General features: G+C 37.3%; 1 protein-coding gene across 1 annotated transcript in view; it reads right to left on the bottom strand.

The window, feature by feature from the left end:
• The window catches only part of DGKK (diacylglycerol kinase kappa), a 148,562-nt gene that overhangs the window by 83,847 nt on the left and 48,204 nt on the right, over nt 1-16,511 (bottom strand). Inside the window, exon 5 of the mRNA XM_044911813.1 lies at nt 399-534. Within this exon, the coding sequence (XP_044767748.1) occupies nt 399-534 (136 nt within the window). The remainder of the gene's footprint in view (nt 1-398; nt 535-16,511) is intronic.

The following is a 16,511-nucleotide window of genomic DNA, read 5'->3' as shown; positions in this document are numbered from 1 at the left end:
TTCTCTGAAAATTAGAACTTAGATGCATCTAAATAGTTCTGACCCACCTCCAAAGGCCTATCTCTCATATCTTCTAGTTCCTTTTTATTCTTATTGGCTAAATTATCTACTATCTGACTTGAATGGAAACTGATGGCAAGAATAAGGTGATTTCTGTTATTCCAGCTCTTGTGACTGTGTTGTCCAATCCTCTCAGACCCAACCCTCCATTTAATTCATGAGAATTTCCATTCATGCCAGCTTCTTCCCATCTCTTTTCTTCAGTCTGTTAAGTGTCAGAATTAACCTTACACTAGAGTCAATGACTAGTATGAGTCAATGACACTAAAGCCACATGAGCTCTTTCACCCCTGTCTCCACCCACTGGGCTCCATTTCCTAAAGTAATTAGAAAGGTACCTTCGCAGATGATAACATTTCTAGATAAGGCAGGAATGCTCTCCCGGCAGACATTGCAGTGCTGGGTCCGGGGGCTGTGACTGGAGTACCAGTAGTGCATTCCAACAAGGAAAGGGTTGTTTTCTGCTGCAGGTATCTAAAATAAGCCAAAGAGAAGAGAGAATAGAGAGTTAATCATAGAGAGATATTAAGGAAGGACAGAAAATCTGCTTCTAAGTCTGAAATGGCCAGTCAGGTGTCAGAAAATGTGAAGAGGAAGACTGAATATTGGAGCCAATATCTAACAAATCTCCCACCTCCAGTTTTTTTCCCAGTGGTTTTGGAAAGGGAAAAGGAATAGGGAGGTAGATCCTACAATTGGAGCTGGAGACAGGAGCAATGATCTCTATACTGCTTGGCCAAACCACTGTATTGATTTAGTCTAAGCAAAATTAGTTCTGTTAGCCTTGGCCTTGGTTCTCTTTGAGTAGTCAGCTAAAGGAGGTGGTTAGTTGGAAAAACAGTGAATCCAAGTCATCTGGTCAGGCAAGAAAGGGAGGAGGCAGGGATCTCTGACTTTGGGCTAAGGAATGCTTTAACCAACTCCTGGAGATATACATTCCCCTTACTGGCCTTACTGCTGCCAGGTAAGCAGAGTAGTGCATTCATCTCAGGGGCTTCTTGCCCAAGCATTTTTTTCTGAATGTTACACTCTGACTACCTATAGCAGGTTCCTGGTTAATCAATTTAATTCATTCAAAATTCATTAAACAAATATCTACTGCATAACTACTATGTGCTTAGCACCTTTCAAGGCATTGGGGCTATATGAACAAGACAAAGTCCCTGCATTCATGAAATAATATGAAATGAAAACACTGTTTGGTGTTCTATTCCACGGTATTGAATTTGACATTTACTGTTAACCTGCCTGTAAATGCTGCATTTGTTTATCACAGCCTGATTCTTTATGGCTGTGGGGAAGGCAGAGGGTATAACAGCAACTCGTTTGGGGGTTGAAAGGAGAAAAGAAAAGGTGGGCACCAAAAACACCCAAGTTTTTTCTGGGTGTGCATTCCATGGGACTCTTCCACTTTTTCTCTAATTCTTGTGAATGTCTTATTTTTTTCCTTTCTGCCTTTCTCGAGTGTAGACATTAGGTGTGCACATTTAGCTTTTATTCTTGACAATAAGTAATGGGTTATATTTATATAATAAAATGGGTAGGGTGTGTAAAGGCATAACAAGACTTTAAAAAGAACTATATATATTCTCCCTGATGCCAGCTGATAGTGGTCCATTAGAGAGAGAGAGCTATTGAGGGTTCTAGCACATTAAGTATTCAGCCTTGATCAGTTTACAGGAATTAGCCATCTAAACCATAGCCTACACATGGCACTCTCTGTTCCATCCTTCTTCCCTCTTCTGGTATGCTGGCTATGTGCTAAGCTGCTGCTGGATTGACCAGGAAGCTTCCAGAAGGAAAAGCTATTTTGATGAGCTAAAGGCTCACCTGATCTGGGATCACTTTGTGATTGCAATGTTTCTTCATGCTTAGACCCTGACAAAGCTCCAAGAAGATCAGAGTAGATGGTGAAGAATCCTGAGGAAGTGACATAGTCTTGGTTTTGGCAGTCTGAGCTCCCAGTACCTTTTTACTCCCCAAGCCACTAAATTATAACTCTACAAGTATGTTCCTTCCTTCCTTCCAACCTCCTTCCCTCTTCCAGTAGTTACTAAGAGCCAACTTTGTGTCATCTATGAAGCTAGACACTGGAGACATAGAGATAAATGATCCAAAGTTCTTGCCTCCAGGGAGCTCATAGTCTAGTGGAGGAGAAAACTTCCTAAACAGATCATTTCATTACAGAGTGACACGTGAACTCTCCTAGAATGTGCAAGGTTCAGTCCATTCCAGAACTATTAAGCAAAAAGTCACCAGAATTTGAAGATTTGGAAAAATTATTAGCCTACATATATTGCAAAACATGAGAATATGTGCTCTGGAGAGAGCACTAAGAGTGTGGCTGGACAAACTTTTGCTGGAGGGATTAGATGTGTGACACATGGATCCAATAAACTATCTCAGCAGAAACATCGGCAGCTTGGACTGAAGGGTCAGACATGGGACCAAATGAAGAAAGACTGTCAGACTTTGGGGATTCTACAGGCAGAAAACAGGCTGATAGAGTTACTTGGCTGTGAACATGTGTTATTCTTCAACAAAATGGAAGAATGCCTCTAAGGGGGCTCCGAGGTCAGCGGGGATGCTGAGGGTGGTTCATAAGCCAGAGGTGCTGCCCCTGCCACCACAGATCCAGAGAGTGGTGGCCTGGAGGTGAGGCCACTGTATTCCTGGATCCAGAGGGTGGGGCCACTTCCTTGATTAGAGTCGGGGGCTCCCACCCCTGTTAACTTGAGAGAATGGGGCCAGAGGAAAGAACATCAAGCCACCAGAGAATTATCCTGAGGCCTGGAAACCTAATGGAATTTGCTCTACTGGGCTGTCAGTTTGCTTTAGACCAGCAACCCTTTTATTCCTTCCATTTCTTCTCTTTCAGAATGGGAATGTCCATCCTATGCCCGTCACAGCATTGTATTTTGCAGGCAGATAACTTGTTTTCTAGGTTTTACAACTCCATGAATAGAGAGGAGCTTTTCCCCAAGATGGACCATACAAAAAGTCTTATCCATACTTGATTTAGATTATTTAGAAGGTAAGATTTTGAGCTAAGAATTAATGCTGGAATGGGTTAAGTCTTTGGGGGATGTCAGGATGGGGTGGATGTATTTTGCATGTAGGAAGGCCATGACTTTTGGGAGTGTGGGCAGAGGATAGATTGTTTCCCCCCACCAAATATGTTCAAGTCCTATTCCCCAGTACCTGTGAATGTGACCTTATTTGGAAATAGGGTCTTTGCAGATATAGTCAATTTAAAAAGAGGTCAGACTGAATTAGACCACACATAGCCCTAATCCAATGACTAGTGTCCTTATAAGAAGAGGAAAATTTGGACACAACTACATACAGAGAGAAGAACACCATGTGAAGATACAGAGCACGTAGACACAGCGGGGACAACCACGTTATGATGGAGCCAGGGATTGGAGTAATGTGTTTAACAAGCCAAGGAATGCCTACAATCACCGGAAGCTAAGAAGAGGCAAAGAAGGATCCTCCCCTAGAGCCTTCAGAGAGAGCATGGTTCTGCTGACACCTTGGTTTTGGATTTCTAGACTCCAGAACTGTGAGAGAATAAGTTTCTGTTGTTTTAATTCACTCAGTTTATGGTAATTTGCTATGGCAGTCCTAGGAAACTAATATATCATTACAGGCTTTTCTAGTAGTTGACACAGATTAAAAATCCATTTTGAAGACAGATGAAAAACTGGCATGTATACAAACCACTGATCTCTGAATGCTAAGGAAGACAGTTTAACTTAAAGCTTTCAGTGTGTGGTTGTTGGGTTTTGTGCTTGATTTTTATCCCCTCCAAAATATTTAGGTGAATACATTCATGCAGAGACCATCACTCCAATCATGCTCTTTGCTGTTTTAGGGTAGCTAAGACTATTTCCTCAATCTCCTGAATCCCTCTCAGCACAATCCAGAACCCAGATAGGTACAGTAATTATTTTTCTATTAGTTAAAGGAGATCTTGTTAATCTAGGCATTTTGTAAACTGTACAGCACTATCCAAATGTGAGAACTTAATAGCATTAAGTATCTGCAAAGTGTATGAGTCTCAGATGAAACATCCCATAAGGCACAAAATCTTCTAAAGATATATTTCCTTAAAGGAATCTTGTTTGGGATGGCTTATTTGATGAAAGGCTATGTTTAGATATAACAGAATCACTGGTTTTGCTGTAACTTAAACTCAACTGCTTTGTTATATCAAGGTTTAGTAACTACAAAATGTTAGGGCCTCCTGGGTTGGCCATTGGTAAGGTAGCCATATCATCCAAATCATGACACTTTAACAGTAAAAGGGGAAGATATTAGTAATTATGCTGGGACAACAAGTGTAAAATGTGTTCATCCTGAGCAAATCATTAGCCATGAAGACACTAGGCATGAGCTAGAGAATCATTTGGCCAACTTGAATTTATTTGTTGCTCTACACAATCTAGTTGTCTGGCTTAGTGCCACTAGTTGTGTGTCAGACTACCGCATAACCACAAGTGGTGGGGACTAGAAGAGAGAATGAAGATAATTAATTAGTCAGAATTTAAGATGTTCTTCCAAGAGCATAGATTAAGAGTTAGGAGATCTGAAATCTCAATTCTGCAACAATAAACTGTGACTTTAGGCAAGGCAACTGAACTCTTCTGAGTTTCAGTTTTCTCATCTGCTTAATTAAATCTCAGAATCATAAGCTTCTCAAATTGAAAGGAATGTTAGATTTCATCTAGTCTACCCACTAGAAAAAACTAATTTTCTTTTTAAAGTGAACTGTAAAAATTGAGGTGCATTTGACAATTAAAAATTATATATATTTAATTTAATTTGATGATCTGGTATACATATATAAATGTACACACATACACATAGTGAAATAATCACCCAAAGTCAAACTGATTAACATATCCATCACCTCAGATAGTTACCACTTTCTTTCCTTGTGTGTGTGTGTGTGTACTGAGAACATTTAAGATCTTCCCTCTTAGCAAATTTTAGTATACAATGAATGATTATTACTTATAGACACATTGTTGTACATTAGATCTTCAGAACTTATTCAACTCATTCATCATTCAGCGTAACTGAAACTTTTTACCCCTTAACCAACATCTCCTCATTTCCTCCTCTCCTAACACTTGGTAACCACATTTACTCTCTGCTTCTATAAGTTTGACTATTTTTTTTTAAAGATTTTATTTATTTATTTAAGAGAGAGAGGGATTGAGAGAGCATGAGCCGAGGAGGGGGGCAGAAGGAGAGGGGGAAGCAGAATCCCCGGTGAGCAGGGAGCCTGATGTGGGACTCGATACCAGGACCTCAGGATCATGACCTGAGCCAAAGGCAGACACTTAGCCAACTGAGCCACCCAGGTGCCCCAAGTTTGACTATTTTAGATTCCACATGTAAGTGAGATCATGCAATATTTGTCTTTCTGTGTCTGGCTTACTTAGTTTAACATAATGTCCTCCAGGTTGATCCATGTTGTTGCAACTGGCAGAATTTCCTCCCTTTTTATTTATTTTTTTAAGATTTATTTATTTATTTTAGAGAGTGAGCAAGAGAAAGAGTGCAGTGGGGAGGGGCAGAAGGAGAGAGAGTCTTAAGGCCTTACAACCCTGAGATCACAATCTGAGCTGAAACCAAGAGTCCAATGCTTAACTGACTGTACCACCCAGGCACCCCTGAATTTCCTCCTTTTTAAAGGCTGAACAATATTTCATTGTGTGTGTGTATGTATGTATGTGTATATATGTGTGCGTGTATGTATATATATATATATATATATATATATATCTCATATACATATATACATATGTGGGTGTGTGTATCACATTTTCTTTATCCATTTATCCATTGAAGGACATTTAGGTTGTTTCCATATCTTGGCTATTGTAAATAATGCTGAAATAAATATGGGAGGCCTGATATCTCTTTGAGATCTTGATTTCATTTCCTTTGGATATATACCAAGAAGTAGGAATGCTGGAACATAAGCTGGTTCTATTTTAAAACTTTTGAAGAATATTCATCCTGTTTTCCATAGTGGCTGCACCAATTTACATTCTCACCAACAGTGCACAAGGGTTCCCTTTTCTCCCTATCCTCATCCTCATTTGCTATCTTTTGTCTTTTTGATAATAGCCACTCTGAGTTGAGATGATATATTACTGTGTTTTTTTTTATTCCAGTATAGTTAACATACAGTGTTATATTAGTTTCATGTGTACAATATAGTGATTCAACAATTCCATTCATCACCTGGTGCTCATAATGACACATGCAATTCCTAATGCCCATCATGGGGATGGATAAAATAGGTAAAATATCATTGTGGTTTTGATTTACCTTAGTGATGATTAGTGATGTTGAGCACCTTTTCATGTACTTGTTAGCCATTTTTATGTCTTTGGAAAAATGTATATACAGGTCTTTTGCCCATTTTAAAATCAGCGTTTGTTTTTTTGGTATTGAGTTGTAGGCATGATTTATATATTTTGGATATTATCAAATATATGGTTTGCAAAATTTTCTCCCATTCCTTAGGTTACCTTTTAACTGTTGATTGTTTTCTTTACTGTGCAGAAGCTTTTTAGTTGATGTAATCCCATTTATTTATTTTTACTTTTTTGCTTGTGATTTTGGTGTCATATCCAAGAAATCATTGCCCCAACCAATGTTAAGAAACTTTTTCCTTGTTTTCTTCTAGTAGTTTTATATGTTTAAGTCTTTAATTCAGTTTGAGTTGATTTTTGTATATGGTGTGAGATAAGAGTCCAATTTCATTTTTCTGCATACAGATATCCAATGTCCCCAGCACCATTTATTGAAGAGACTATCTTCCTATTTTGTGTTCTTGGCACACTTGTCAAAGATCAGATGACTGTAGAAGCATGGATTTATTTATGTGCTATTTGTTTCCATTGGTCTATATGTCTGTTTTTATGCCAATACAATACTGTTTTGATTACAACTTCAGAATATGTTTTTTAAAGCTTTTATTTACTTATTTGAGAGAGAGAGAGCACACACGCAAGTGGGGGGAGGGGTAGAGGGAGAGGGAGAAGCAGACTCCCTGCTGAGCAGGTATCCTGATGCAGGGCTCAACTCCAGGACACTGGGATCATGACCTGAGCCAAAGGCAGATGCTTAACTGACTGAGCCACCCAGGCACCCCTAACTTTGTAATATATTTTGATATTAGGAAATGCGATGCTTCTAGCTCTGTTCTTCTTGCTCCAGATTGCTTTGGCTATTTCAGATCTTTGGTGGTTCCATATGAATTTTAGAATTATTTTTTTTCTATTTCTGTAAGGAATGCCATTGGAATTTTGATCAGGATTGCACTGAATCTGTAGATCACTTTGTATGAACATTTCGATAGTGTTAATTGTTACAATCCATCAACATGGGAGATCTCTCAATTTATCTATGTCTTCTTTAATTTCCTTCATCAATGTTTCATAATGTTCAGTGTACAGGTCTTTCACCTCTTTGGTTAAGCTTATTCCCAAGTATTTTATTATTTTTGTTGCTATTGTGAATGGCTTTTTTCTTAATTTCTTTTTCAAATAGTTCATTGTTTATGTATAGGAACCTGATTGATTGTTGTATGTTGATTTCACATCTTACAACTTTATAGAATTCATTTATTAGTTCTAACAATCTTGTCATGGCTTCAAGTGCCCATTGATAGTTGAATGGATAAAGAAGATGTGTGTGGATATATATAAAACCACAATGATATTTTACCTATTTTATCCATCCCCATGATGGGCATTAGGAATTGCATGTGTCATGATGAGCACCAGGTGATGTACGGCATTGTTGAATCACTATATTGTACACATGAAACTAATGTAACACTGTATGTTGACTATACTGGAATTAAAAAAAACACAGTAATATATCATCTCAACTCAGAATGGCTATTATCAAAAAGACAAAAGATAGCAAATGAGGATGAGGATAGGGAGAAAAGGGAACCCTTGTGCACTGTTGGTGAGAATGTAAATTGGTGCAGCCACTATGGAAAACAGGATGAATATTCTTCAAAAATTTTAAAATAGAACTATCTTATGTTCCAGCATTCCCACTTCTGGGTATATATCCAAAGGAAACGAAATCAAGATCTCAAAGAGATATCAGGCCTCCCATATTTATTTCAGCATTATTTACAATAGTCAAGATATGAAAACAACTTAAATGTCCCTCAATGGATAAATGGATAAAGAAAATGTGATATACATAGATACACACACACACATATGTATATATGTATATAATACACACACACAGTGGAATATTATTCATCCATAAAAAAGAATGAAATCTTGCCATTTGCAACAACAGGGATGGAGTTAGAGAGGATAATGCTGAGTGAAATAAGTCAGTCAGAGAAAGACAAATACCATATTATTTCACTCATATGTGGAATTTAAGAAGCAAAACAAAGAAGCAAAGAAAGAGAGAGACCAAGAAACAGACTCTTAACTATAGAGGACAAGTTGACATTTACCAGAGGGGAGGTGGGGAAATGCGTTAAGTAGGTGATAGGGATTAAGGAGGGCACTTGTCATAAAGAGCACTGGGTGATGTATGAAAATGTTGAATCACTATATTGTGCACCTGAAATATAACACTGTATGGAATCAAAATAAAAACTTAATAAAAAAATTTTGTTGAAGCTTTCAATTTTCCTATGTATATGATTGTGTCATCTGCAAAGAGAGACCATTTTACTTTTTTCTTTCTAATTTGGATGCTTTTTATTTCTTTTTCTTGACTAATTACATTGGCTTGGATTTCCAGTACTATGTTGAAAAAAGGTGGTGAGAGTAGCATCTTTGCCTTGTACCAGATCTTAGAAAGCAAACTTTCAGTTTTTGTCATTATGTTGTTAGCTATGGGCTTTTCATTATGGCCTTTATTGTCTTAAGGCAAGATTCTTCTATTCCTATTTTGTTAAAAGTTTTGGTGAATAGGTGTTGAACTTTGTCAAATGCTTTTTCTGCATCTATTGAGATGATCATGTGTTTTTTTTTTTCTTTCACCTTATTAATGTATTGTATCAGAATGATCAATTTATCTATGTTGAACCACTCTTGTATTTCTGGGATAAATCCCTCTTGGTTATAATGTATGATCTTTTTAATGTACTACTGAATTCAGTTTGCTAGTATTTTCCTAGGGATTTTTGCACTCATGTTCATCAGGGATACTGGCCTATGGTTTTCTTTTCTTGTAGTGTCTTTACCTGGTTTTGGTGTCAGTATCTGGTTTAGTATCTAAACTTTGGAAGAATTTAGAAAGGATTGGTATTAATTTTTCTTTGAATGGTAGAATTCACCCATGAAGCCATCAAGTCCTGGGCTTTTCTTTTTTTGTTCCTGGGTTTTCTTCATTGGGAGATTGGTGATTACTGATTCAATCTCCTTATTTGTTATTGGTCTATTCAGGTTTTCTATTTCTTCCTGATTCAGTTTTAGTAGTTTGTAAGTTTCTAGGAATTTACCCATTTCTTTTAGGTTATCTCGTTTGTTTATAATAGTTTCTTTGATCCTTTTTATTTCTGAGGCATCTGTTGTAATGTCTATTCTTTCATTTCTGACTTTATTTATTTGAATCTTCTCTCTTTTTTTCTTAGTCTAGCTAAGGATTTGTCAATTTTGTTCTTTTCAAAAAGAGCACTTCTTTGTTTTGTTGGCTTTTTATAATTTTTTATCTGTTTGATTTCATTGTCTAATCTTTATTATTTCTTTGCTTCTGCTAAATTTGGGCTTAGTTTGTTGTTTTTTCTAGCTCCTTGAGGTGTAAAGTTAGGTTGCTTATTTGAGGCCTTTCTTTTCTAGTGGAGGCACTTATTGCTATAAACTTCTCTCTTATAACTGCTTTTGCTACATGCCTAAGTTTTGGTATATTTTCATTTTTGTTTTTCTTAAGGTACTTTAAAATTCCTTTTGGATTTCCTCTTTGACCCAATGTTTGTTCAAAAGGATACTGTTTAGGGGCACCTGGCTGCCTCAGTCAGAAGAGCATGTGACGTTTGACTTGAGGTTGTGAGTTTGAGCCCCATGTTGGGTGTAGAAAGTACTTGAATAAATAAAAACTTTTTTTTTTAAAGTGTACTGTTTAGTTTCCATGTATTCATGAATTTCCCCATTTTCTTGGTGTTATTTATTTCTATTTAATTCCATTATGGTCAGAAGAGATACTTGGAATGATTTCTATTTTCTTAAATTTGTTAAGACTTGTTTTGTGGCATAATATATTATCTATGCTAGAGGATGTCCCATGCACTCTTGAAAAAATGTGTCTTCTGCTGCTGTTGGGTGGAAATTTCTGTATATGTCAGTTAGGTCCATTTGGTCAATAGTGTTATTCAAGTCAACTGTTTATTGATTTTCTGTCTGCATGTTCTATACATTATTGTAGATTGTAGTTCCCTACAATTATTGTATTGATGTCAATTTCTGCTTTCAGATCTGTCATTATTTGCTTTATATTTTTAGGTACTCTGGTGTTGGGTACATATATTTTTATAATTGTTATATTTTCCTGTTGAACTGACCCCTTTACCATTATATAATGCCCAATTGCATGAAATATCTGTTTTCATCCCTTCACTTTTGGCCCATGATTTCTTTATTTTTTTTTAATTTAAATTCAATTAGCCAACATATAGTACATCATTAGTTTTTGATGTAGCATTCAATGATTCATTAGTTGTGTATAACACCCAGTGCTCATCACATCATGTGCCCTCCTTAATGCCCATCTAAAGTGAGTCTCTTGTAGACAGCATATTTCTGGATCTTATTCCTTATGCATTCAGCCAATTCATGTCTTTTTAAAAAGTTTTTATTTAAATTCCAGTTAGTTAACATACAGTGTAATATTAATTTCATGTGTACAATATAGTGATTCAACACTTCCATACAATACTCGGGGCTCATCACAAGTGCCTACCACCTATTTAACCCATCCCCTCACCCACTTCCCCACTGGTAACCATCAGTTTGTTCTCTATAGTTAAGAGTCTGTTTCTGATTTGCCTCTCTCTCTCTTTTTTTCCCCCAGTGCTCACTTATTTTGTTTCTTAAATTCCACATATGAGTGAAATCATAAGCTGTTTGTCTCTCTGACTGACTTATGGGGAATCCTCTTGCACTGTTGGTGGAAATGCAAACTTGTGTAGTCACTCTGGAAAACAGTATAGAGATTCCTAAAAAAGTTAAAAACAAAACTACCCTATTCCAGCAATTGCACTACTAGGTATTTACCCAAAGAATACAAAAATACTAATTCAAAGGGGCACCCCAATGTTTATAGCAGCATTACCTACAATAGCCAAGATATGGAAACAGCCAGTGTCCATTGACTGATGAATGGATAAAGAAGAAATGGTATATATATATATAACATATATACACATACACACACACACACACACAATGGAGTATTACTCAGCCATAAAAAAGAATGAAATCTTGCCATTTGCAACAACATGGATGGAGCTAGAGTATTATACTCCATGTCTTTTGATTTATGAAGTTAATCTATTTATATTTAAAGTAATTATTGATAAGTGAAAATTCACTATTACCATTTTGGTATTTGTTTTCTGTATGTCTTTTGGTTGTTTTGACCCTGTCTTCTTCTCTTGTTGTCTTCCTTTATTATTAAGGATTATTTTTTTGTAGTAATTTGTTTTGGCTTTCTTCTCTTTATCTTTTGTGTATCTATTATAGTTGTTTATTTTGGGAGGTAGCTCAAGGCTTGTATAAAATATCTCAAGTTGTAACCTTCTATTTTGAGTTGTTAACAATTTAACTTCATTAACATACAAAAACATTACACTGTTACTCCCCCCAACACATACACTTTGTGTTCTTGTAGGCAGAGTTTGCTTATTTTTATATTGTGTATCCATTAACAAAGTTTTACCTACTAACTTTTATTTTAGGGTTATAAGTAGTTTATCCACTACATAAATTAATACATAAATTGTCAGTGTTCTATTAATCCTTATACATCTATATATTTACATTTACTTGTGAGATTTATGCTTTCATAACATTTAGTGTGTTTTTATTTAATTTTGAAGAACTCTTCTAAACATTTCTTGTAAGGCAGGTCTAGTGGTGACAAACTCCTTCAGTTTTTGTTTGTTTGGGAAAGACTTTATCTCTCCTTTGTTTTATTATTTTTTTAAAAGATTTTATTTCTTTTTGACAGAGAGAGAGAATGTACAGGCAGGGGAAGCAGCAGGCAGAGGGAGAGGGAGAAGCAGGCTCCCCGCTCAGCAAGGAGCCCAATGTGGGGCTCGATCCCAGGACCCTGGGATCGTGACTCGAGCCAAGGGCAGACGCTTAACCATCTGAGCCACCCAGGCACCCCTCGTTTTATTTTATTTTTAAAAAGATTTATTTATTTATTTGAGAGAGAGAGAGAGAGAATGGGGGGAGGGGCAGAGGGAAAGGGAGAGAAGATCCCAAGCAGACTCCATGTGAAGCATGGAGCCTAACACAGGGCTCAATCCCAGGACCCTGAGATCATGACCTGAGCCAAAACCAGGAGTCAGACGCTTAACCGACTGTGCCACCTAGGCGCCCCTCTCCTTCACGTCATTTTATTTTATTAATTTTTTTAAAAGATTTTATTTTTTGACAGAGAGAGAGAGACACAGCGAGAGAGTGAACACAAGCGGGGGCAGTGGGAGAGGGAGAAGCAGGCTTCCCGGTGAGCAGGGAGCCCGATGTGGTGCTTGATTCCAGGACCCTGGGATCATGACCAGAGCCGAAGGCAGATGCTTGATGACTGATCCACCCAGGCGCCCCCCTCTCCTTCATTTTAAAGGATGATTTTTACCAGGCACAGTATTCCTGTATGTGTTTTTTTTCTTTCAGTACTTTGATTACATCATCTCACTCTTTCTTGATGGGCAAGGTATCTGTTGAGAAAACTGTTTATAGTCCTATTAGGGTTCCCTTATATGTGATGGGTTACTTTTGCTGCTTTCAAAATTTTCTTTGTTCTTGACTTTTAACAATTTGATTATGTCTTGGTGTAGTCTTCTTTGGGTTGATCTTGTTTGAAGATTTTTGAACTTCATGAATCTGGATTTCCATCTTCCTCCCAAGATTTGGGGAGTTTTCAACCATTATTTCTTTAAATAGCTTTCTGCCCCTTTCCCTTCTTCTTGGACTCCTATAATGCATATATTTGTTTGCTTTTCTCTATGCTTTTTCATTCTTTTTTCTTCTCTGACTGATTTAAAATAACCTATTTGTAGATTCTTTCTCCTGCTTGATCAAGTCTTCTGTTAAGGCTCCCTGCTGCATTTTTCATTCCATTTATTGTATTCTTCAGCACCAGAATTTGTTTGGCTCTTTTTAAATGATTTCTTTTTGTTGAGCTTCTGATTTTGTTCATGTACTGTTTTCCTGGTTTTACTGAATGGTGCATCTGTGCTCTCTTGTAGCTCACTGAACTTCCTTAAAATAATTATTTTGAATTCTCTTTCAGGAGGTTCGTAGATCTCTATTTCTTTGGTATCAATTACTGGAAAATTATTGTTAATTCTTTGATGGTGTTCTGTTTTCTTGATTTTTTAATGTTTTTGGTACTCTTGTGTTGATGTCTTCACATGTGATGGAGCAGTCACCTCTTCCGGACTCTACAGACTCATTTTGGGATAAAGACTTTTATCCATAGGTGGGTGTGAGGGTACTAATTTGGGTTGGATAAGGCAGCTCTGGCTCTAGGGTGTGCAGGAGCAATTCCTGCTTCAGGGATGGGACAGCAGCAAAGTCTCTGTGGAGCTCCATCAGCTGAGGCCTGTGTTGGCAAAGACTGCAGGGGACCTCATTGGCCAAGGCTATGGGTTTCCATAGTGGTGGTAAGGGCTGTTGGGCTCCTTGGTGGTGAGGGCTGCTTGGTCCTCCTATTCTCCTTTTCCTCCACAAGGGAAGTCATTGTCAAGAATGGACTCTTTTGTAAAAAACTTAGTTCCCCATCTTTGGAAGCATTTAAATAAAGGCTGCATGACTGGATCTAAAGATGCTTTAGAATCTAGAACCTGGAGTCTAGATGACTTTTAAGGTCTATTCCTATTCCTATAGTCGATGGATCCATGACAATTCATTAGAAAGAGCTAACCTTTTAATCTAGTCTTCTAAGCAGCTCTTTATTTCCAATTTTCTTCTGCCTATTCTTTCTTTAAGTCTCCCAGGCTCAAACCTTTTATCTGTTTATAACTCCTCTCTCTCCTTTGTTTCTTTCAAATATTTAGATTATCCCCACCTCTATCTCAGTATCTACTATTTGTCCGCCCTTTATATCTTCAATCTGGAGCTTAACTTTGTCTTGTCTGAATTAATCTCTAGCTTCCTCTATGATCTTCTGGCCTCCAGTTTCTCCCTCATCTAATCCAGCTTGTATTTCTAAAGTATCCCTTTGATAAACTCTCTTTCTTTTCCAATCCATCTTTAAACTGAACTTTGATATATTGCAATTCTTCACCACTCTTTATCCTGGCATTGATAGTCCTCTACCATCAGCCTCAGGCAACCTCTCCAGACATTTCTTAAACTAACTTTCCCAAACTCTTCTGGTCATCTGGTTCCTCTTTTACTCTATTACAAAAGTTTCTCTTTTTCTGTTACTCAGCTTTTGCTTACATTAATTCCCCTGTTTAGGACTCCCCCCTACCCTTAATTCCCTGTCACCAATAAAATCCTATTCATCTTTCAAGGTCAGTCTCAAATCTATCCTCTATTAACTCTTCCCAGAGAACTCCACCCCATACTTTTCTCTCCTGAACTCTTATACCACTTTACTGTCTGTTTCATTCATCTGGCAATCAATCATGCACTGTCTTGTAACATGCCTGAAAACTATTATTTATCTCAAATACTGTCATTTAACTGTTTCTTTGTGTATACCTTGTCTTCCCAATTACCTAAAAAGCTCATTGGGGCCAGGAACCAAAGCCACACCTTCTTTTCAACTCTCTATGGAAGAGAACTGGGGGCCTAATAAGGGCTTATTCCTTAATGTGTATTGCCTATTTTCTAGTAGGTTATCCACTTACTTTATAGTGACTTTAATAAACCACTAAGTCCATAATTAATCTTCCTTCACCCTATATCAGGCATTGGTGGTGACAGAGAATAGAAGAGACCATTAGAGATTAGGTACATATGAGAGAAAGCATATTTGATTCTTTAAGACTCATGCAAGATGAATTGCTAAGATGCCCGTGCTGAGACATTTCACTATCAGCTAAAAGTGTTCCTTAATAGATTTAGGTCCCTGGACAGCTTCACAGAGGTTGTGATTGCAACCTGAAACATGATTCTTCCAAGAGAATAAACAGGCAGATCATTTTTTTCCTTTCTAGTTTATGCTAGGTAGTCAATTCCTAGATCTTTAATTCAGTTGAATCAGGAATGGCACATCAACGCTCTGATGGCTTTCTCTCGAAGCTTTTTCATTTCTAAACTAATAATTGAAATTAAAAATATCCTATGTAAAATTTTATGCCAAATTGAAAGTGTGTCTTTCATGAGAAGTGCTCCAGCTTGGATAGAGATAAACCAAGGGAAGAAATAGAATTGGCCTTAGGGATGATAATGGAAGAGGAGCATGGAAATCACAACTTCTTGTAGCTAGCACTAATGCTGTGCCATAGTGGGCTTAATGGGAGTGGAGGGGAGGAATGGGATGAGTTTCTCTATTAGGAAAGGAAGAAGAAAACAACAAAGGAGTAAAATGATGAGAGCATTTCATGAAAGACCATCATCAGATTCTAAGCAAGAATCTCTCATTTATGCATAGACAATGTAGGCCTGGGAGAGGCCTTACTGATATGTGGAAAGATACTTAAGCCTCAGTTCGGTCAGCTTGTCATGTACTCATAGCCCATGAGTAGCAGAGTATATAGCTATGAAAATAAGTGGTCAAAAGCCTGAGAAGTCCTAGAGAAGTGAGAACACATGGTTTTTTCCATGGCATTGTTTTTGCTTATAAAACCCATCATTACCACTCTTCTATCCCAAATGCCTGTAATAATCCTCTACCCTTTGCTAGTTACTTAAAATATCAGCTTCGTTTTAAGGGTGGATTAATCTTCCCCTTTATCTCCAAGACCTGCACAGCAGAACTTTGCTTTAGGATGAACCATGTATCATTTTCTTTCTAAACCCTGGCTCCATGATTACCCTCAGATTCATTTATTCATTCAACAAATATTTATTGCACCTCTACTATGTGCCAGTCACTGATATAAGAAATCAAATGACAAAAATCTTTCCCCTCTTGAAGCTTACATAACTTCTAACTATGGTAGGTCTTCAGAAGAGTGGATTGAGGGCATAGCCCAGAGTTTGAATGGTGTACATTTGTTGCAGGGACCAGTGGCTTGGGGTTTGTTATTACTAAGAAGAAGA

This window comes from Neomonachus schauinslandi, chromosome X (assembly GCF_002201575.2).
Source record: "Neomonachus schauinslandi chromosome X, ASM220157v2, whole genome shotgun sequence".
Taxonomy (NCBI): Eukaryota; Metazoa; Chordata; class Mammalia; order Carnivora; family Phocidae; genus Neomonachus; species Neomonachus schauinslandi.
This window is presented reverse-complemented; position numbering and strand designations above follow the sequence as displayed.